A 25,240-nucleotide genomic window follows, 5' to 3' on the forward strand; every position below is an offset into this window, starting at 1 on the left:
CAGCTAAATTTAATTATGAAACTTAGAAAGAAAGCTACCACTTTGAAAAAAGCTGCTGTCTCCTCAGCTGTATTGAAAGGTTGCCGTTTATCTGCTACTGGTAGCTTGATATTTATTTAACTACAGATTTTTTTTTCCACATAGAAAACATTTACTTACATTTGTAAATACTGAGTGCTATACACTATACAATGCTACTTGTCATTGAGCTTTATGACAAACACTTCTACTTGCCGTGTATTTTAATTTTCTGAACAAGTATGCATATTTGAAAGTTGATACATAGAATTAAAAACAAAGAATATTATAATTAAGTCAGTAGACATAATTATACTAGCCAAACGACACGATTGTTTTAACATAAATTTCAATATCTCTCACAAAAATAAGACAACATGCAAGAAAGTTCTGTTTGCTCAGATTTTGACACTGATAGAGGGAAAGAATCTCATCAGTCAGCAGTGTGTATCGACTTGATTTTACAGGGTGGCAAATGAAAAATGGTCCTGAGTGCTAGACTGCTCATTATCACCCACCAATTCAATTGTCATGTGTTGTTTCAAAGCTGTAGTGGTTACATTTTGTATTTTCAGTACAAAAGCTGTTGTGACTTGGTTAAGATGTGTACAGTAAATATCTCAGCAAGATTTTTTTCTCTTCAGAAAAGAATCATAGTAGGGACATACATGTCTACTGATTAACTTAATGAAATGAAGAACATTTTTGCAAAGAAGTTTCCTGGCCTTTCCAAACCAGCAAAGAGCAGTATACAGGATTCGGTAACAAAGTAGTGTACTACAGGGCCAATTGCAAAAGCAGAAAAGAATCATACCTCACCCATTCATACCTGCTGTGATTGTCAATATTTTAGCACAAATGATCCGGCGTCCAAAGAAGTCAACATGTGAACATTTCACCTAGGCCTTGTCAACATGTTTTACACCGCATTGGAATGAAGCCCCACAGAATGACAAGAGTCCAATAACTAAAGAAGAAAGATGAGGGAAAATGTGTGAACTACTATTTGTGGCTGTGTTAAATAATTGATATGAAATGTTGAATATGCTGCTGTATTTCATGAGTGATGAAGCATGGTTCCGTCTGACAGGACATAACTCCCAGAACACCAGAAAACAATCCCTATGTGATAAATCAGAAACCACTTCACAGTGAAAAACTTGTTTTGTGGTGTGCCGTGTCAGCAAGTTGGATTGTGGGTCCAATATTCTGTGAAACAGCAGTAAATACTGCTGTGTAAATGTGAATCTTTGAGGGATTTTATGCACAGTTGACCTCCCATGAATGTGCATATGATATCTTTCAACAGGGTGCGGCAACGTGTAACACTCCACATGAGTCAATCTCATGAATTAATGAAGGATTCACGGAAGAAAGGACTGTCAGCAAAGGATTGTGGCCACCATGTTCACGAGGCCTAAGAACTTGTGATTTTCATCTATGAGGCTGTCTCTAGGGAAAAGTGTACGCAAATAACTCAGTAATGTTAAAAGACTTAAGGACATTATTCGTAATGAAATTTTGAGAATTGATGCGGCAGAGTTGGGTAAAGTGTATATTAATGTATTAGGCTGCACACAAAAGTGCATTGACGTGCATGGAGGTTATTTCCAGCACCTCATGCAATGTAATGCAATGTAATGTAAAAGACAAGATCAGTTCAGAAAATACAGACCTTTGCATTAGCTTATTCATTATTTATTTATTACCTAATTATTACACACTTATATATTTGCCATTGTATCAGTCGATGGTGGGCAACAATTAGTGCATAATTGGCGAGCAGTCAGTACTTGGGGCAGGTTTTTCAGTGCCATCCCTTACAATATGGCTTCACTCTCAACTTCAGAGATTTTGCAAGCTAAATTAGCGTGCAGCAGCTTTTACAGCTACTTTCTGACAGATTAAAATCTGACAGTATAAGCAAACTGTGCTTGCATTTAGAAATTTCAAATCAGTTTTTCTTTCTTATTACTTGTGTTATCTGATCATTCCATTTGAGATCATTTTGAATAGTTACACCCAGTTACTTGACGGATGTTACCGCTTCCAAAGACTGGACATTTATTTTGTACTTGTACATTAATGGGGATTTTCATCTCGTTATACGCAGTAGGTTACACTTACTAATATTGAGAGATAACTGCCAGTCATTACACCATGCATTTATTTTCTGCAAATCCTCATTGACTTGTTCACAACTTTAGTGTGATACTATTTTCCTGTAGACTAGAGCATCATCGGCAAACAGTCTAATGCCGCTGTCAATACCATCAACCAGATTTTTTATGTAGATCGCAAAAAGCAGTGGACCTATTACGCTGCCCTGGTGCACACCTGAAGTTACGCTTGTTTCTGTTGAAGTCACCCCGTTCAGGATGACATACTGCTCCCTGTCCGTTAGAAAACTTCCTATCCAACCACATATGTCATCGGATAGACCATAAGCATGCACTTTTTGGAGCAAGTGAGAGTGCAGAACTGAGTCGAATGCCTTTCGAAAGTTGAGAAATATGGCATCGACATGGGAGCCGGTATCTAGAGCCTGTTGTATATCATGCACAAAGAGGACCAGCTGTGTCTCCCATGACCGCTGTTTCCTAAAACCATGCTGGTTTCTGCAGATGAGCTTCTCAGAGTCTAGAAAGGTCATTATGTCTGAACACAAAATATGTTCCATGATTCTACAACAAATCAATGTCAGTGAAATAGGCCGGTAATTATGTGCATCCAATTTTCTACCCTTTTTATAGATTTCTATGACCTGGGCCTTCTTCCAGTCCTGTGGAACTTTCCACTGTTACCTATAAGGTGCCAACAACAGCTGCTGAATTATGCTGTAGGCATTCATAGTTTCCCTGAACATCCCAACTACTGTGTCCTTTTCCATGGAAGAGTTCCACCTCACACAACAGTGACTCAGAACTGGGTTTACAATTATATATGAAGTCTTCACAGGTTGTCAGCTGAGTAGCATCATCGTCTCGTAGCGACGATGCTACTCGACTGACAACCCGTGAAGACTTCATGTATGAAATTCGCCGAGAAAGCCTGCACTCTCATTTGGGTTTACAATTGCTGCATGCCTCCAGTGTCTGTTCAGAACTCCAAATTCCTCCATTGTTGCCTCTGGTCAGGGAGACATTGCATCTGCCCCATGGCTTGTGTCCTGACCTCGAATTTGCCTCAATTTCTCCTTTGGTCTAAAAGATTCCGTTGACACCACAGTTTTTCGCCACCTGTTCTTGGCTAGCATCTGGGTTCAGAAGCAGTATTCATCGATGGTTTCATTTCTTGGTTTTAATGCCTTATCTTCATTGATCTTTTAATGACTTGTCTGTGCTGTCTTTTTTTCTGGGCTTTGTCTGTTGTTTTTTGTTTTATTAGTTACACTTAGGCTTTCCAGGATTTGCTTTTCAGCTCCTTCCTGTGACAGCTCCTCTTGGTTTGCCACTTAGTGGATGAAGGTACTGATAATCTTGCAGTTTAGTCCCTTTCACCCCAAACCAACCAACCATGTCTTGCAAATGACCTATTGTTCTCCGCTCACGTCTGGAGCAAGCTTGGTCTTTTAATTAACTTCTGATGGCTTTGTTTTCTGATAAGAGTGTGACAATTATAATGGATATTTTGCACATTTCAAAGAAGAGGCTGACAGGTATTTAGTTTTCTTTTCTCGTATCCATCTTCTTTCTTGTGAAGAAGAACAGTTGCAGCATTTATTTAAGGAATTTTTTCTTCTGCAGACTTTCTGAAGTAGTTTTGGTTGTTCCTTTCATGTTACTTTTCCTCTTGTTTTCATCATTTTCTATAGGTGTCTGTGTCAGCAGTTGACATGGATTGTCACATAGTCAAGGTGCATTTTCTTTATATGTGCGTAGAAGAAAAGAAGTTTTTAACTGTGTCTAAGAGCCGTACAACAAAAGATACAGAAAAGACTATACAATCCATAAAAAATAATGTGTAGTGCAGTGTGATAGAATGGAATGTTTGCCTAGGTAATAAAAGATTTTTCTAAGGAAATAACACATCCTCTGTCTGCAACAATAAATTAGTCATTAAATGGTCTTCTGAAATATGCCAAGGTGAAGCTATTATATAAAAAAAGCTTTGAAACAGAATTTGAAGAAGTTATTGCTCAATCTCTAATCTTCGTATCATTCTGTTTTTAAAGGTGTTCAAATCTTTTTTACTAACCAGATACAAATTCTCACACAAACGTCAATATTCATGTAAAAAGTTCAACTAGGCTTTCAGGAAGACAGTTTAATGATGCAAGCTATAAAGGAATAATAGAGAACACTGGCTGCTCTGTGGATAAATAAAAAACAATCACAGGAATTTTCTATGACATGGCAAAGGTATTTAATAGTGTGAATTGCACTACTGACCTAGAAGGCATGGAGTCAAGGGAAGTGCATTGGAGTGGATTAGGTACAATCTGCCATAAAGAAATCAAAGGGTAACTGTAGAAGTAGTCCTCCAAGGTTCAATTGTAGGCCCAGTTCTCTTGTTCTTGTATGTAAATGACTTACTTATTAATATAAATTCTTATTCAGTACTTTTCAAGGATGATGGCATAATGATCATCCTTTTTTAAAATTTATGTCAGAAGAACCAGTAAAAGAAACACAAAAAAATTGTATAGTGCATTAAACACCTTACTTAATGTAAAGACTTATAGGTAAAAATGCATAACATTACACTGTGAATGATCTAAAACAGGCAACCTCAATACCATTTGAAGCTATAGTAGATCTCTCTTGGTGCAGGATGTAGGACAGAGACAACAGCAGAGCAAGAGGTCAACGGTTTGCATTTCTCCACAATTGCAGTCTGTAACAATGACTGCAAATCCCCAGTTTGAGACCTATGAGGATCATTTGCAGATAGTATTTTCCACATGTCCATTCTCGCTTTGGATGGAGTAATCTGCAACATTTTGTTGGTTTTCATGAGGTTTTCCTGGGCCTCACCCTCTGGATGGTTGATACATAATCATTCAATGGTTAGCAGGGCTTGATGATTAGTTTCTTCTTTCCACACTGAAAGCAACTTCTTGACAGGTATCTGGGACAGTAGTACCTGCCAGATGATATACCTTGGAAAGTAGTGTAGGCTACAGAAATATAGTAATAAGCAGCAAATCTCATTCAGAGTTTGTTGACTTGTTGGATGTGTGCAAATCTGTACCCTGCAGGATGTGGATGTTATGCAATGAAGTATCAGTATAATAATACCAGTATTCTTAAAGTTCATGGGTAAGAGGCCCTTGTACTAACTGATATCTTGCAAGGATGTCATTTATTACTTCCTCTTTCAGCCTTGTGTTATGGCAGTACACCAGTTAAGGTTTGGTCAAGTGTGACACCTAAATATTGTGGATGTGGTGTAGCATCCAGATGTACTCCTTGACATGAGACACTCGTTTTTCTGTATATTTAAGATGGAAAGTACACCATTGGGTTGTAACTGTTTTGGTCGAAGTTGATTGTTATTGTAATAAACACCTATATTCTTTGAAGCACCAGTCATGTGACCTTCCACTTGACTTTGCTGGAGTTGCCAAAGCCAGATCATCTGCATAAAGAAAACTCCTGGTGTGCTCTTGAAGTGGCTGATCATTAGTATAGGTGTTAAAAAGGGCAGGGGCCAGTATGTTTCTTTGTCATCTGTTATGGAGTAATTCTTCAATGAATTTGATGCAATAGTAGTTCTTGGTAAGCTCACAGATCTCCTTCATCCATACATGATAACTGATAGCGTCGTGAGCACCTGTTGTGTCAATGAAAACTACACCCCTGTAGTATTGGTGTACTCAGCCAGTACAGTGCATCTGTACAGGTGTGTGTGTGTGTGGAGGGGGGGGGGGGGGGGGGGGTCATGCAGGAGTGCCACAAGTTCTTGAAATCAGGAAATTTCAAACATGTCAGGGAAATTTGAAAAAAAAAAGAAAAAAAACACACACACGCACACACTGGAAAAATTTTGTTTTTGTCTCAATATATGAAATGGTTTGTTTGCTGAAATGTCATGCATCGTCACTGGCTGGGCGCAGCTGAGAATATGCGCCACTTCTTTACCCCCTCATTGTTACTGCTTCTCTCCTACCTACCACTCCCCTCAGTCAGTGCTGTCAACACTTCTTGCAGCTAGCCTAGTAGCTGCCGACGACAGGCAGGGAGGCATAAGGAGTGGTTTGTTTGGATCTGATTCTCAGAGATTGTTGATGCAGCGGCCGGAGATGGTGGTGATGTGTGCATGACTTGTGTCTGAGTTATTGTGTAAATGTTTGTGTGCTCTCATTTTCGGACAAAGACTATGGCCAAAAATTTAGTTGTGACAGTCTGATTATCTTCTCTATGTGCCTGTCTGCAGCTCAGCAATCATCTTTACTGTGAGTTGCTACTCATCTTCATTAGTATTGATTACACAAGTTATCTGTTGCATAGATTGATCATGGCAGCCTCACTTCATTAACATGCTGTCTGTGACATGTGAATAGTTGGCCACATGAGTGGATTCCTGCAATGAGCCAAAACTGCAGGCCATATTTGCAGGTCAGGTATATCTTACGTATAGGGCCTGCCAATCTGAAGCCCATTGTTTCCCACTAATGTGCGGACCATGCCCGTCAGATGTAGTCTCATTGATCTGTCCGCAGGCCAGGTCTGTTTGTATGTGGCATAATGAGGTGGATTTTCATGGTTTATCTGTGGACCTATTACTGAGGTGCTCCACAGCGGGTCAGAGGCCGTGGGTGATAGGTTTCAGGAATTGTGACTGTCTCACTGCAAGTACATTGTACAGTGTGGTGTTTTATAGACATTTTATTTATTGTAGTACATTTTGACACTTCAAAAGGGGTTTATATATTAGAAAGTATGTATTATAAGAACAAGAAAATTTTGGCAGTTGCTGGCTGTTTGTACACTATATACTAATATATTTCTCGAAAGAAAAATCACACAATACCTGTAAAATAATAGACATAACACAGTGGGTTAAAACCGATAATAATGAACATAGTAGAACCAACATTTTATTGGCCGTCACATGTAGTGTTGGTTTACACAACTCTTCCCTGCCTTATACACTTCTTTCAAGAGGCCAATATTTTGGGCTTTATTGGTATCACACTGATAGCCAAAATTGGTGTTATATTTTTATTATATTTCACCTTAATCTTAAGTTCTCTAAAACATTTAGATGTGTTGTTTCATGTAAACAGATTAAAATTTAACTTTGAGACATTTATACCATTTGGCTTGCTTTCTCCACCTAAAAGCAATTCATTACAAAAGTTGTTGATGTTAGTACTTAAGATTTTTGCTCACACGGGGGAGAAATAGAGAAGTCCTTACACTTTTTGTCAACTTATGTTTTTACTTATCTTTGAGAGCTCACAATTTGTCAGGGAAAAATGCTAAAACTTGTCTGTAAATCAGGGAAATATCGCCGCGCGAGATTAGCCGAGCAGTCTTAAGGCGCCGCAGTCATGGACTGTGTGGCTGGTTCGAGTAGAGGTTCCCAGCGGAGGTTCGAGTCCTCCCTCGGGCATGGGTGTGTGTGTTTGTCCTTAGGATAATTTAGGTTAAGTAGTGTGTAAGCTTAGGGACTGATGACCTTAGCAGTTAAGTCCCATAAGATTTCACACACATCAGGGAAATATCAGGGAATTTCACATGGGGAAACTTGTGGCAACCCTGGTGTGTGTGTGTGTGTGTGTGTGTGTGTGTGTGTGTGTGTGTGTGTGTGTCTAGTGTAAAAGAAGATTTGCGAGAAAGCCAACATGTTTTCAGCTTGTGCCTGTTGACAAAGCAATGCCTCTAGTATTCAGCAAGTTTTTACCTTTTTCTCCTAAATTACTTATACCTGTAATAATGTGTGTTTTGAATGCATTTTGCATGCACTTGGTGTTATAATAAAAACCTAAAATGCACAATCTGCTTATTAGTGAATTACTGATGGCTCCACCAAGTACTGTAAGCCATTCAGCAATGTTCTTTCAAAGATTGTATATAAATGATATAATAGTGACATTGTGCTGCAGCTCTTAGCATCTGGTGGTGGTTTACCTTGCTTCAGAATGGATCACACATGTGATTTCCTCCAGATTTTTAGGAATGGCTTGTTTTGAGGTAGTTACTGTAGAGCTGAAGGATCTGTTTGTTGTCTTGCTTCCTTTCCGAAAAAAGTTAATTTGTTCATCTGTGTCATCAACATCAGCTCCATTGTCATTCTAGGTACTGTAAGTATCTGTGTGCAGTTCAGGTATGCTAAAGCTCTATATCAGTTCATTAGTTTCATCATGAACTATTTGACATACATTGCTGGATAAAGGCCTCCACATGACTTTTCTATGCATTATAGTGCTATATTATATAGTTAGAACTGTGATATTTTGGGCTTTATTGGTACCACACTGATAGCCAAAATTGGTGTTATATTTTTATTATATTTCACCTTAATCTTAAGTTCTCTAAAACATTTAGATGTGTTGTTTCATGTAAACAGATTAAAATTTAACTTTGAGAAAACCCTAGTTACGCAATTTAAGAATAAGTAATCAAGAACAAGTAAATTCTGAATTATTCATAAAAACGTGGAACTGCGGAAAACGGATTACAGCAAAGTTATCAGTGTATACCTCGAGAAACATCTATCATGGGGCCTACATACGTAATTTTTTTTAGAAAATAAACTAAACACTTCGATATTCACAATGTACTATTCAACATGACTACCAACAAGACCAAGAAACATAATGTACCATTATATTTGAATCAGTTGTAAGATATACAAAATTATTTTTTCAGATGAATTCAATTAATATATCATAAATACTCATGCTGTAGAAAAAATAATTAGAAACATGTAATCCAAACCTTTTAGATCCAAGTCATCTACTACTAAGAGATCAGAAATGCTGTTTCTCCATTGTACATTTTGATCTAATTAACATCATACATCAAAACACAAAATTTATGTGAAGATAAAATATTTCCATTGCAAATATATAAATAGTATTAAAAATTTCATGCTTTCAAGTCAGACATTAAAGCTGTGTGCTCAAACTTCATAATGCATGTATATGAAAATATATAACAAATTATAGGGATGAAATATCCAGTGTGTGGCATTAGGAATGCTGAAGAAGACACTACACAGTTTGTTATTATGAAGATGCCACTATTCCATGCAGGAATTTCTGGTTAATACTGTAATATTGTAAACAACATGTAATGTGCGTATTGTCTGCTGAAGTTCAAAATTTTGGTATTATTCTTGTGGTCTTCAGACGAAGACAGTTTTCATGCAGCTTTGTACACTTCTCTAATTTGTGAAAGTATCTAATCTAATAATAATAATTATTATTATTATTGTTGTTGTTATTAATTATTATTATTATTATTATTATTATTATTATTATTATTATCAGCCATCATCTTTATTTGTCCATAATATCATCATCATTTTTGTAGATTTACAATAATGGTATCATGCCATATAAAAGATGTACATCTTATACTATTTTATAAACACTTACCACCACTAATACACTGCAGTATGTAATGCAGCTCAGAAAACTTTGAGCGAATGTAAACACCTTTCAGTTAGCAACTGTTTCAGGTTGCCCTTAAAAAGATTGCCATGGAGTTGCTTTATGTTATTTGACAAACTATTAAAGAACTGACTTCCAGCTCCAAGTGGATTGTGTCCTATAGCTCTCTTCTTACTCAGTATCCTATGATAATCACACCTGGTCCTTGTGTTGCAACTGTAATGTCTATGTTCATTACACTTACTTCATAAGTCTCTTTTAAAGAAGATTATAGACTTGTGGGCAAACAGTGAATACATAGGCAGTGAACTATAATTTTCTGCATAAGTACTCATCTATCTGAACCTACTTACTGCAGTTAAAGCTTAAGCTTCATCACTGCCCCAAAATTTTATCTCCCCCCCCCCCCCCCCCCTCGCACGCACACACACTATTGTCCATTACCAAATTAGCCATTCCGCAGAGCCTCAGATTTGGAACTATTAACTTGAGTCAGCTTGTACTGCAAACCTATCTTCTAAGTTGCTGTATCAGTATTGGCGTGCATCTTCCTACATTTCTCTGGACTCACTAACTGATGGTTCAAATGGCTCTGAGCACTATGGGACTTAACTTCTGAGGTCATCAGTCCACTAGAACTTAGAACTACTTAAACTAACTAACGTAAGGACATCACACACATCCATGCCTGAGGCAGGATTCGTACCTGCGACCATAGCGGTCGCGGGGTTCCAGACTAGCGCCTAGAACCGCTCGGCCACTCCGGCCAGCCGCTAACTGATCTTCACCTTCTTCTGTAGATAATTTAGTTTACTATTTTGCAATCATGACTTATTAAACCCTTATGGTTCGGTAATACTCACACCTTACAGCGTGTGCCTTTTGGATAGCTTTGAAATCTGACAATATTTTGCTTATTTCATGTATAACATGTATCAGGTGGAACAGCTCTGTCATAGTTGGTTCTTCCAATGAACTTGATAACTCTTATTAAGATTTTTATTTTTATATGAATCTGTAACAAATGTTCCAATAGTTGTAGTAGTTTAGTAAGCTAATTAATAAAAAAAATTGATGAGCCTCTCTTGTTTATAGGAACCTGTAACAAGTGTTTCCAGTAGATGTACCAGAATATTGAACTTACCCTGTCACATATAACATTGTCTGAGCAAGACTTTTGTGGAGTATGCATAGATGAGAGAGAAATAACTCCTTAAGCAGAATTTAATAAAAATAAAATGAAACTTTTGTATCCATAGTTAAACGAGGTGGAGTGATCATCTACAGACATTCAAGAAATGAGTTGTTGTTGTTGTTGTGGTCTTCAGTCCTGAGACTGGTTTGATGCAGCTCTCCATGCTACTCTATCCTGTGCAAGCTTCTTCATCTCCCAGTACCTACTGCAATCTACATCCTTCTGAATCTGCTTAGTGTATTCATCTCTTGGTCTCCCTCTACGATTTTTATCCTCCACGCTGCCCTCCAATACTAAATTGGTGATCCCTTGATGCCTCAGAACATGTCCTACCAACCGATCCCGTCTTCTGGTCAAGTTGTGCCACAAACTTCTCTTCTCCCCAATCCTGTTCAATACTTCCTCATTAGTTATGTGATCTACCCATCTAATCTTCAGCACTCTTCGGTAGCACCACATTTTGAATGCTTTTATTCTCTTCTTGTCCAAACTATTTATCGTCCATGTTTCACTTCCATACATGGCTACACTCCATACAAATACTTTCAGAAATGACTTCCTGACAGTTAAATCTATACTCAATGTTAACAAATTTCTCTTCTTCAGAAACACTTTTCTTGCCATTGCCAGTCTACATTTTATATCCTCTCTACTTCGACCATCATCAGTTATTTTGCTCCCCAATGAGTAAAACGTCACATTTCAGAGTGTGCGCTGAAAAGTAATGCCTCCAATTTTTTTAAAATTCTATTCTGTAATGTTCATATGTCATACACATTACTTTGTCAACTTTCCTGATTTGCTGACACAAGTTGCAACCCTTTGCCGCTAGAGAGCTCTGAATTGTAGTGTGTAAAATGGTGGGGCACAGGTAGTGTGTAACATCACTATGTTGGTGCATGAGAAACATCATGCTGTAATCCCTCAGAAAACTGATAGCATGAATTTAAGAGTTTTTCCACAGATGGACACCCTCTTCTTCAGCCTGACAGTGCCAAACCACAAGCAAGCACATGTGACATCTGCAGTAATCTGACACATTGGGTTCACTGTCATTGATCATCCTCCATACAGTACTGACATGGCTCCATCCAATATTCATCTATTTCCATAACTTAAAGAACACCTTCAAGGACTTCACTTAGATAGTGATGAAATGGTACAAGCAGAGATGATGGTATGTCTCCACTAACAAAGGCAAACATTCTACAGTGATGCTATCAACGAAATGGTCTCTCATTGGGCAGTATGTGTTTGTTGTCAGCTAGACTATGTTGAGAAATAAATATCTAGACACGAAGGAAAAAGATATAAAATGTTAATAAAGTTTGTTTTATTTGAATAGCTTCAAGAGTTTTCATGTAAAAAAATTCAGAGGCATTACACCCTCGTACAAGGCTGTAGAAATTATATATAACTCGATATCCTTGACTATTTCTGTTCCACACCATCTTTGATGTAATACTGTGAAACACTGGCTACCTTTTATGGTGTACATTCACTTACTAGCATAGTAGTCTTGCTAGATCAGTAGTCTCATACTAGGTCCTTCTATTCTTACTGTGAGTCTTCTGAGATTTGGGCAGAGGTCGAATGCAGCATCTTAGAAAGACGCATAGAGTGTTACAGTTGCATGCAGTAAGTGGAAGAGAAGACAACATACTCTGGTTGCATCCGTAGTGCCATTTGTAGGAAGCCAATGAGCCCTGGAGAGAGCAAGGCTCACTGTTGTGTGCTGGCAGCCTCTTTAAATATACCTTCTTACACGGAGGTGTGAGTGTTGCATCTTGTGCAGTCAACAGAGGTACTGTTAGTATCATATCCCTCCCCCCCCCCCCCCCCCCCCCTCCCCCAACACAAAAAAATAATAATAAAACAAAAAATTTTGTCATCGCATAGTGTGGATTTGGGCAGTGACAATAGGTAAGCCTGTGGCATGGTGAAGCTGATGGAGTTGGTTGCAGCCCTATGGCGGATAGTGCCAACTAACTCTTGTCCCAACATTCTCCTTGTGAACCACCAGGAACATCTGCCAAAAAACTGGAGGTAGGCTGTCTATCCAACAGCACAGGTGATGCTGCTGAGCACAATGAAGGCTGTGAGGCTGATACAGGCTCAATGTCCATGACTGACACTGCTATGAATGGCAACAGATGTGATGGATGCAGCTATGGCTGTGTAGGTTGATAGAGGTCGACCTTCATGACAATGTCATCTGTTGACCCATGTGTCCTAACCTCAAGCCCTGGCATTGGCTGTGTGGCAGCAGTTTGGCACACAGAAAGTGATTCTCAAACATTAAAATCCATGGCAGAATCACAATAATCATGAAATCGAAGCTGGTTTTGGTATCGTCAGTGGGTGCTTGTTTTGCCATGAATGGTATAATGAGCTCGGCAAGTCCTGTTAGTGATGACACCTGATTTCCCATTGTGATGCTTGTTGTAAACATTATAGAAGACTTTGTCCTTCATGTGGAACTTCATTGCGAAGTTGGCCTTTGAAGCAGCGGTTAGAGGGTGAAACAGATGAAACGAAGTGCGATGACAGTGATCGTATCATAACCCTACTGGTGCAGCATGGTGAAAAGGCAGAGTGTAATAGGGGCTGAGAAACAATAAAAAGCACATACCCTGGCATGAGGTTTGGACATCTGAGCCCTGAAAGTACGGACAAAACATTTTGTTTCACCCTTCGGTTGAGGATAGAATGTAGTAATTTTGATATGTTGAATCCCATTTTGTTGGCAAAATTGTTGAAATTCCAATGAAGAAAACTAAGGGCCCCTGTCTGAAATGATTGATTGTGGCAAGCCTCCTAACAAAAGACAGAAACGAGTGCTTTTATAGTGCTAGTGCTAGTCGCTGTGTTAAGCAGAATGACAAATGGATGTCTATTGAATGTGTCAATGATAATTAGCCACCATGTGTTCTGGAAAGGACCAACAAAATCAGTGTGCATATGTTGCCAAGGACTATCAGGCCGATGCTAGTTGAAAATTTTTTGGCATGGTGCTGCCCGTGGCAGTGAGCAGTCTTCTCATCAGGACTGACCATGTACAATGCTAGCTACTTAATTTTAGTGATTCCCCAGTGTGCTATACATAAAAGTTTCAAAATAGTTTGCTGCAATGATATGAGAATCATGACTTGCATTTGTTCAGTAGGATTATGCAATGAAATCATGTTGTTGGAAAGAGAAAAGCCATTGCAATGAGCATGTTATTGGCATACTACTGTACCTGAAATTGATTTTGGACTTCAAGGCCAACCCATCCAAATGTAGTTCTTGAGCAGTTGTAGTGATTCATCACGTTCAGTAGCTGGGGGGGGGGGGGGGGGGGGGGGACAATCAATGGGTAAAGCTTGCAGTGCTTATGAATCGGTTGATCAATTTCAAGACAAGAAGCCTCCAATGCATAAAATTCTGGATCACATCCCATAGATAGGTGAGACAGTGTGCCTCCCGTTGCATGATGTGCTGTAGGGCAACAAATAATTTCATATTAATAACTGGAAAGAAGTAGTGACTAATTGCAGCTTTTGTGTTGTACAATCAGGTACTGCTTTTGTTGAATGAGCAGTCAATGGCTTAAGATCAGTCACAAGAAAAAAAATTTCTGGTACGTAGATACTGATGAAATTTTCTGCTGCCCTAAATAATTGCTAAGTCTTCCTTTTCCAGCTGACTGTAGTTGAGCTGTCTCTTAGCCATGTTTTGGCAGTGATCATTGATGCAGGCAGGCAGCTTGTTAACAGTCATGCCCACATAAAATGCCGCACAGTGGTTGCAGATAAATTGATAGAACATATGGCTGCTTTCAAAGTTGCTCGCACCTTTGATAAGGTAGGAAATACATGCGACAGTACTGGAATATATGGTAGTGGAAGAGTGTATGGGACAGGCGATGGATCTAGATCTATTACGATGATGTAAAATATGGAGCAAAGCATAGGGAGCAAAGGTGGAACAGGGATGGACAGAGGTGTTGCATAAATTGAATGGTTGGTGGAATACTACCATGTGAGGAATGGGGAGGACATTTCTCATTTCTGAGCACAGTGACAGGTAGTATACATAGAAGCCCTGGTAGAGAAAGTGATTCATTTGCTCCAGTTCTGGGTGGTACTCAGTGACCTGTCAGTCAGTATGTGGGAGATGGTGTGTGACTGGAGAGACACGGCATAGGTTGTTTTATCTGCACTGAGAAGCTGTCCCTCTCCAAATATTCCAAGGGTCTAGCCAAGGACGTCATAGACCAAAATCACCCTCCCTACTTTCTCCAGAAACAAATCTCCTGCACCATGTGTTATACCATTGTGTGCACATACTGAAACAGCAGGGACATAAATTGCAGACCATTATCAGCAACAACTTTGCACAGAAAACCATTCATGACATAGAATTTGGTAAAGACCAGCAGAGTGTATTCTGTGTTGTGGTTATTAGCACACTACTGAAACAGTAAAGTAAAATTAGTCCAGTTGTTCTGACTAACCTCCTCATTAACTTGACTCTTCATCAAAGCAGCTATTTTCTCAGGTTTGGGGAAAAAAATAATCACTGGCAGCCAAATCTGGTGAATGTGGAATTACTTGAAGAAATACAGCAACCAGCCACTTTTGGTTTAGCTTGATCTATGCCAAGACTTGTTTTGGGTCTTCACCTATCTTCTATTGGTTTAGTAACATTTTTGTCTTTATCACTACAGTGTTCTTGTCAATTATATTTTGTGTGCTGCACCTATCATTTGCTCTGTAACTTGTAGCTCCTTTTCTTTCATTTATATGCTTAGCACATACGCTTTTAACTTTATTGTTGCAGGATAGCATTCACCAAATGGCCAATTTATGTGTTTGTTAGCTTTGAAAAATAATTAAATTAAAGACTGAAAGACATTCTGGTTTAAGTAAAGCTATATAAAAAGTGCCTGGTAGCTGTATTTCTTCAAGTAATTTAATCCTCAGTCACAGAGCTCAACAAACATTGCCATGGCTTAGTCAATATGCTAAGGTTCTTCTTCATACAGGAATAAGAGCACTTTTGCAACAGTGATGTGCACATTATCATGAAGGAAGAGAAATTTCTTCTGAAAATTTAGTCTAAATAGCAACCTTTATTTTGACCATTAAATAATACTCAGCAGAGCTTATGGTACAACCCGTATTGTGGTAATCTATGAGCAACATACCTTTGGAATCTCAAAAGATAAACTGTTTTCACTTTTTGACACATTTTAGCCTTTTGTCACCATTTGTTATGACTGGTATTTTGTCTCTGACATTTAATGATGAATCCTAATTTTGCACAATGTTATGAAATATTGGGAACACATGTATGTTGTTTACAGACATAACCTTGCCACATAAAATCTTTATAGTGACCACAACTCCATGTAAAATGTGTCATATTGATTTTTTAATGTCCGGAGCAGTGAATGCAAAATCACACTTAAATTCAGCCACCAGCTGAAAATTCTTTACTGTTGAATCTACATCCTATTTTATATTCATGTGAGTTAAACACTGTAAAATGCAGTTCTTTATCACAGTAGGTAATTCAAATACATAAAAGATATTAGTACATGGTTGTTCACAAAATCACCACAAAAAGCAGATAAGCATACATCTCTGCAGCTTCAGAGAATTTCAGCTGGATATTTATACTTCCCTAAGCCATAATACTTTGGTCACGTGCTTGCTGTTTCTTTGTCAGGGCAAGAACTTTTAAAACATCACTTCTGTACCATGTGTATTGCATGTTATTTCATCTATAATCAGAGTGGAATAGTATATATCCTAAAGAAGAATGTATTTCTTTTCTAAGGTTGTAAAATCATGTGGATTTTTGGTTGTATTGACTACAGTGTATTAACTTTTAGCTGCTATTGAGTTGTTGTATGAATCTAAGCTTTTTATTTTTTCTCCAACCTAACACCTTGTTTCCAGACAAACAATAGTACCATAACCATTGAGACATGAAAATTTTATTTTTAATATTAGCTCCATGTAGCTTATATTTAAATCTAAGACAAGGAAAAAAGAAAATACGGCGAGAAAAATCAGACAACTTTAATTTAGTTTTGATGTTTTGCTGCAGGATCGTGGCATTCTGGCACAGTCATTTGGAAAACAGACAGAAGTGGGATACATTTTGAGTCTTGGCGTCAGCAAAGCTCATCGTCGTAATGGCATTGCATCGCTCCTGCTAGACAACCTCATTTCTCACCTTACAACACTGGAGCATTCAGATTGCAAGGCAATCTTCCTGCATGTGCTGACTACAAATTCAGCTGCCATTCACTTTTATGAGCATAGAAACTTCAGGTAAATCAGAAAATAATGCCTAACATTTCTTGCTGTAATGTCATATATCTGCTGCAATGCAAAGAGGTCCTTTTTTGTAGTTAAACAGTCAGTGGTGGTATTATAGATTGGCAGGTTTGTTAAATTTTCGCAAGTGATTGATGTGTCCAGTAAGAAAGAAACAGTCAATCCAAAACTGTTCCTCTCCTTTTTCATTCCTTCAACAGCTGTACATATACCCTACCCTTTTCCTTCATTATGATGAAGGAATGTTATAGTATTCGAAAGGCTCAAGACCCAGATGTATTTCTAAATTTGTGTATGTGATTCTGCTCGTTTTTGCTATGATTAACTACACACTCCTCTTTAGTATCACATATAGATAACAACAGTTTTTTTACTTTGATTTTCAAAACTGTTTGCATTGGCATTTAGTGAAGCGTTACAGGCAAGAATATATCTGGTAAATGATTACTGTCCAAAAGTTAGAAATAAATTAGTGTTACCAATAAATCAGTTACTCGAAATAGGAAAATTTGATTTAATTTTTTGAAAACTCATTTATCAAATTCCTAAGAAAATCAGACCTCTAAATTTTCAGCAAATTATCAGAATAAGAAAATGTGTATTTAGCAAGCTGTAAAATAGCGAGAATTAAAATTTTATATTTCTGTGTCTTCTTTAAGAACATTGGGAAAGAGGAAGATACACATGCATTTGCATTCACAAAATGTGGTTTGAATTTTTTGTTAGCCTCTACTTATTGAAATCTTAATATATGTCCATTTATCATACCACGAGAGTTGTGTATCACCTAAAAAAAATTTTATCAGAAGGCACAAACCAGTCTCCTTAGCCCCACAGCTGTCATTCACTTTTATGAGCATAGAAACTGAAGGTAAATCAGAAAATAATGCCTAACATTTCATGCTGTAATGACATATATCTGCTGCAGTGCAAAGAGGTCCTTTTTTTGTAGTCTCGGCAGTATAGGAAAAACAACAGATGCTGACAAACATTGCCAATCAAAAGGCTGCTGTACTGTAGTGAAGTATAAATTCGTCCAGAAAACATATGAAAAGTCAAAACAACTAGTATATGGTAACCCATTGTACCTGTGTCTCTGAAAACATTCAGTTTAAATGTACTGATGCCCATGTGTTACAAAGCTGCAGCCATCACCAGAAGATGGCCCTCAGTCGGCAGAGATCTAAATGTGATTATAATGCTACACAACCAAGGATTGTTGATCTTAAAAGAACAAAATACAGTGTCTTGCATGTATTTTAGTTTTGTAACGGTTGAGTATAAGATCACTTCTCCGAAGATATTTCACTACTGTAGGATTGTGGTAATAAAATTTTTCTCAGATAAAGGGTGCTGTAGATCTTGAATTTGAGAATCAAAATTTTCATCAGAGTCACTTAAGATTTTTATGTAGTTGTTGACTACATTGCTGAGTTGTTCAGAGATAACCATTAACTGCTCATTTCTGAGACACACATTAATTATTAAAGAAGTAAATTAATGTTTCCACTCTTAATTATGCTTTTACTCTGTTTAATTACTTATACTTAAATTTTGTATTTATTGTAATGTAAATCTCTCAGTTCGTTTTAACTCAAATACGTTATATAACCTTTCATATTAACCAATTGTCATAAGTTAATAAAACCAAAGATAACTTGATACCCCAAGTTGGCCATCATATTTAGACTCCAATTTTAATTCAAAACTGTTAATGTTTCACAAAATTTTACTTCTATTAGATAACTATGTATAATTTCAGGAAAAAGTTCTCCAGTAGTAATTCACTAGATAACCACTGAACAAGTTTTAACACTTCACAAAGTTTTATTTTGTGTTCTTTATATACTTGCTACTGACCATTTATTATTATGATATTTTAATTGACAGAGGCGTGTAATCAGACATGACTTAAGACATACTAAGCTTTATTGATACATCATTTTAGTAACATCTTATATATTAAATTTGTTTTAATACTCAACAATGTCTTGACATAGTTGGAAGCATCTCCTCACACTGTGTGGCTGTTGACTTGCCGAATGTTGGCCTGGCATCTAAAAGCCAGCAGAGCAGCACCAGAAGACATCCATTTGGTACTTGAAAGAAACTAAAAACATGCACTTTTGTAGCATTTGCAAAACACATTTAATGTAATAAAATTGGTAATCATTTACTGAACAAAAGAACATAACCTACTGTACTGTATATTATGAGGGTGGTAAAATTCATAGTAAAACGGCTTCCAAGTGTAGCTATCTTTGTTAGTAGAACATGTCAGACATCAGTAACCAGTAGTAGTTGGTAGCTATCATCCATTTGAATTGTGATTCATACCTCACCATCACCTTGCAAGCAGTTGCTGTAATTGTGCATTTGCCAGAGGATAATGATATGTATCCTTTAACCTACTATCTAACAGTGTTATAAAATAAAATAAAAATAAAATAAAGAACTTCTTTCTGAAATCAGATATGAACTCCAAACAACTTCTGGAGGTATTTCCCAGACAATGGCAGATCATTTTGCTAAGTCTAGTATTGCTGAACTTCTAGTCCCAGCATCCCATCACCACCATGCATCTGCAGAACGCAATGAATTGGATGTCAGTTACAGTGACTCAGTATCCTATAACTACGTAACTGAAACCCTTTTAGAACTAGGACGAGAAATTCTGCCTTATGCAAGACACTTTTTTTCTGTTTTGTTTCACCCAGACATGTTTCAGTACTTTTTGTGCTATCTTCAGTGGATTATTTTTTATTTTCTAACTGTAAAATTGTTGTTACATATTAACATTTAGTGAAGCTTTTGGTACATAATATTTACAATTACATAAGGCAGAATTCCTCTTCCTATTTTCATAGCAAGTATGGACATAACAAGAACAAGAACAAGAAGAACTGTAACACCACAAGATGATCCTTTTAGAACTATTTGATACAATGTTAGAGAAGGCAATAATTCATAGATGAGTTTGCAGTTCTTTTGTTCCTCCTCCTACACTGCAACAGTAATGTATCAGTTGCAACAACAATAACAACAGCAACAGCAGCAACAACAACAACAACAAATATCAAATTGGCTACAGCTCTGAGTGTTCATTTTAACCATTCTTTTTGTCTCTTTAATTTATGTCTTTGGGTCATTCCATGCCAAGTGGTCTAGAGGCTCCCACATGACCCTAATGGATTTTGATGAAATTTTGCATGAACATTCACACTTGTTCTCAATGAACACTGGTAAAGTTTCAGTTTCAGAAATTCAATACTTTCAGAGATACAGTCACTTGTTTAAGACCATAGCACAGCTTTCTATAGTGCGTCCTTGAATTTTCAGCAACTTTGAGATGAGATATCTCTGTAAGTATTTGCATGAAAGAAACAAAACTTGGCCATCTTATACAACTTTTAGAGCTCTTTAAAGTAAAATATTAAGAAAAGGATTTCTGAGCAATTTTCATATAGATAATTTGAAGCAAAGTTGGGCGAAAAAAATAGCTGTTTAAAAAAATGCGAAATTTATTTTTTATATCTCCAAAAGTAGTTGTGGGATGTACATGAAACTTTGCACACCATAACTCACCAACACAATGTCTTAGAATATAGAATTTCATTCTCCTATTGCTTTCCATTATTTCACAAATCTAGGGTAAAGTTGACGATTTTTCAAAAAGTGCTAAAAATGGGTATTTTTAGTCAAAATTTTCAAAAAAGTGTCCAAACTCTTCTAAACTATGGTCATTAGAAAGAGCATATTTTAAACAATCTAGAAAAGTGGATTTGGTTTTGCAATGCAAACATATAAGGCCCTAAAAAGTAGCATCATCAAAGAGGCGCACTGGAAGTTTGAACACATTTTTCTGGCACTCAAATTATACCTGAAATCTTTTATTTTGCCTTATACATGTTTATTAATGTCTGGGATAAGTGAAATAAGAAGTCCTGATGAATAGGACCTAACTTAAGTCCAAATAGCAAAAGAATAAAAATAGAAACAATGTTATTTCTTAATTGTCACCTCCCCCCCCCCCCCTACTATCTCTCTCTCTCTCTCTCTCTCTCTCTCTCTCTCTCTCTCTCTCTCTCTCTCTCTCACACACACACACACACACACACACACACACACACACACACACACAGTTATTATTAAGAATGAATGTAAATCGTAAAATTTATTTGCATAATCATCTAATTATTAGTTGCCTGTTTAATGAACAACACCAGCTTACTGATGGGAAAGAAGTGTATAAATGAGTTGCTATGGTCCATGGTGGCTTAACCACTGCTAGTTTCATTTCACCTGAGAAAACCAGCATTCCCATTGCCATAGGGGCCACGCCCAATAGCTTAGCAACAACAGCCACGGGTGGGTTTCTTTACCACAGGATCCCAAGCCTGATAGCAAAATTATTTAAGTGCCCTGTGTAAAATTAGAAGGCACTCTTGGGTTCCTTAGATTGTTTCCTCTAACCTATTTCAATTTTTGATATGCTACATTAATTTTCTGATGAATATCAAGAGGAATGGTGTTTTGCCGGCCAGACGAATTTACTGACGGAGCTGGAATAACTGCAATAATGTGGTGTTCCGGAACCCAGCAGTTGTCACTTCTTGGTGGCCAATAAAATGAATTTGCTGGACCATGTGGGTGCATAAAGTTTATTAATGCATCCCTTTGCTCTGTGGAGGTCTCACAGATATTCCCAATCCACGACACGTTTTCATAGATGTATGCAACATATTGTCCTGGTTGGAGAGCAGACATTAATATGCCTCCTTCATTACTGTGACCCATTTTAGCTAGAAAAGATGAGCAATCATATGAAACTCTGCTGACCTGAATTGTTGTTTCATCAATAGGTATAGAGTGATGATTTTCTCTAGTACCTGCTACAGTTTGGCCGAGTTTAAACCTCTCTTCTTGTGACACAATATTCTTTTGAATTTCATCTTTACTGACGAGAACAAATTTAATTCCATTAATGTTTTCAGAGCAGAAGTGAAACAGATCTAGGGGAGTAAGAATCTGTCCATTAAGTGGCCGTTGCAAGCTTGCTCTTGCTGCTAACCGCTTTGTTGTACCTCCCGTCCCATCACAAGGTGATTTCCCGTGACTAGTAGCAAAACAATTCCATTCAGCTGTCATTCCAAAATCACTCTTATGATAGCACAAATTTAGGAAATTCTTGAAATTTTTATATTGAGCACTGGGGCCATCACTGAAATAATGAATGTGGGATATCTGTGCAAACTGTGCTTTTATATATTTGATGAGCTCCTTGATAAAAACGTGAACTGTAATAGTGTCATGCCGCAAACAATTACTGATAATGCAAAAACTTAAAGATTCTACTTTCTCATTTTGACGAAAGTAGATAACAAATGGATGAATTGTTGCATGACTATTGTCCCAGTGGAAGCCTTGCACAGCATCCTGAATGATAAAAGAATAATTTTCTGCAAAATCCATTAGGACAACAAGCTCTTCGCCTTTCAGATGACATTTAAGGCCTTTAAGATGCAAGCTTTGATGCTTGGCAATGTAATGATGGTATGACAGACTCCATATTTTATTTTTTACATCTTCAATAAATTCATCCACTGCCATTTGCTTCGTGTCCAGTGTGGCCCGATCGGTATGTATCCGTTGCTTAAACACAATAACTTCCTGTGGCTCATGATCTAGGAAATAGCTGGTAATTTCAGATGCTATAGCTTCGGGCCCAGGACACCTTTCACAGCGATGTAGCATGCACTGTTTAGAGTTCAAACTGCAAACTGTGTTGCTGAGAATCTCCTTATAATTTTCACGTATACCAGCTCCACTAAGCATAAGCTTAACATTTTGGTGAATTGCACAGATGCAAACTGCGTGCATTCCAGCTGATCCTACTGTTACACACCATTTGGGTCTAAGTTCACAAAACTTTGAGAACCCTATTTCTGGACCATTTGTATTCTTATAGATAACATACATTTCCCATAAATTGCAAAGTAACAATCTTTTCTGCATGTATGTCTTTCTATCTGAAAGTCTAACTGAAATACTATCTTTTTTTCCAGGGCACACCCTACTATACTCATCATCTTAAAAAAAAATTTCGCACTCTACTAGCAACTTCTGCTGGTAATTTCCTGCTTTGCCTATTTTCGGAAAGTGCCAGAATGCCCTTCTCTGCCTTAAGCTTCCGAGCATTCTTCACCATTCTTTCGGACACGCCGAACTAGGCTGCTGTTTGTCTGACTGTCCAACTTACAGGTGCCAAGGTTAAAATTTGCAACTGTTCTTTATGAATTGCATTCTGCATCTTGGCTTCCAGTTCAGTCAGCAAATGTGCATAGTCGGCACAGTTTCCACATTCCTTAATTTCACTAGCATCTTCAATTTGTCGGTTTACTCCCATTGCATTTACAATTCTGTTTTTAATCACATGTGAGACTTTTGAATTTTCTTCTTCACATATTGGGCTTCTCTCTGTAGCTTACTGTTCTCTTCAGGGGTGAAATACCAATAGACAATAAGCTACTATTTAATTCTTCTTTTGGTGTAAAGTCCTCATCAGAATGTGATGATGAGGCTGATAAAGCTTTGTCCAAGAGTGTATTTAATGTAGTCCTGCAAGCCGGACAAATTTTCTGACCTGGCTTTGTTATTAACAAGCTTCTTCTTCAACATATCAGAAGCCTTATTAGCTGTTTCAGTATCAAGAGTGCGAATTCCTGCCTTAACATTATGATTCACCTTCCGAAAGGGATTGAAGCATTTTTTTTGTAACCTCTCATATTGTGTCAATAACAGGGCTTCATGGTGTAGGCAAACTTGAGAGGTATTGTCCAACTTTGCTTCAGAATGTCGGACCAACAACTCTTTTTCCCCATCACCAAAATCCACAAACCATTTTAAAGCAGCTTTTTTGGCAAAGAAAGTGACATGACACTTTGCTCCACTATCTCCTTGCCCAATTGAGCAGGAAGGTATGCTGTTCCCTTCTGCATCCATCTCTAATCAGTAACTAAATAATGTATTTGGCCTCTAAGTGCAAATTATAATCTGCTTAAATTTCAGACAAATTGCTACTGAATGAAATTATACACAATGTATAATACCAATGAAAAAATCTAATAAGAGATATATGTTATAAAATACACAATCAAAACAATTTTTTGTAAATTAGATTACAAACTTTGATGGTCTTATGAATCATTGAACAAGCCACACTCAGTCAAGAGAACCCACTCACTATGCTGGAAACACACCACTGAAATACTGATTGTTCAAACAAGCCTCACAATAATGAAACAATCTGATTGATAAAGTAATTGTTGCCATTATATTTTCTATAAACAGTGAATCTTGTGAATTTTCTCTGTGAAACTAGTGGTTGCGTATTTACCAAGGTAGTAGGCTACATTTAAGTGTGATTAAATACAAAACTAAAACTATCAGATGTTTAACCAACCAATTTCACGTGTTTCCCTAATAACTTTAAGACAAAAATTCACAGGTTACAACACCTAGGTATTAAAATGTCTGCAATATTGATTGGAAAATTTACATCACTTGATGCATGATTCAAGCAAACCGATTCTTTTTTGGAAACATGTTTTATACAATTGAATCCAAAAATTAGGTTTTCATTTTCCACTTGTAAATATTTACAATTTTGAGAAATACAAAAAATATGAAGCTATTATTCATTGAATTCTTTATTATCTCTCCATCTCTCTCCTCCTTTTTTTTTTTTTTTTTTTTATAAAAAAGGGCTACTTCTCATAGTTTTCAAGTTTTTCTGACAGTCTCATTGCGTATTTACCAGATCTTTTTATTTCAATTATTCAAGGCACTAATAAACACTTATTAGGCATAATAAAAGGTTTCAGGTATAATTTGAGTGCCAGAAAAATGTGTTCAAACTTCCAGTGCGCCTCTTTGATGATGCTACTTTTTAGGGCCTTATATGTTTGCATTGCAAAACCAAATCCACTTTTCTAGATTGTTTAGAATATGCTCTTTCTAATGACCATAGTTTAGAAGAGTTTGGAGAAAACACTTTTATGAAAAATTTGACTAAAAATACCCATTTTTAGCACTTTTTGAAAAATCGTCAACTTTACCCTCGATTTGTGA

General features: G+C 37.2%; 1 protein-coding gene across 2 annotated transcripts in view; it reads left to right on the forward strand.

Moving 5' to 3' along the window:
• Positions 1-25,240, forward strand: part of LOC124606999 (N-alpha-acetyltransferase 60) — a 110,263-nt gene that overhangs the window by 32,177 nt on the left and 52,846 nt on the right. For both annotated transcript variants that reach the window (XM_047139147.1, XM_047139146.1), the window contains exon 4: positions 16,878-17,104. In XM_047139147.1, the coding sequence (XP_046995103.1) occupies positions 16,878-17,104 (227 nt within the window). The remainder of the gene's footprint in view (positions 1-16,877; positions 17,105-25,240) is intronic.

This window comes from Schistocerca americana, chromosome 3 (assembly GCF_021461395.2).
Source record: "Schistocerca americana isolate TAMUIC-IGC-003095 chromosome 3, iqSchAmer2.1, whole genome shotgun sequence".
NCBI lineage: Eukaryota > Metazoa > Arthropoda > Insecta > Orthoptera > Acrididae > Schistocerca > Schistocerca americana.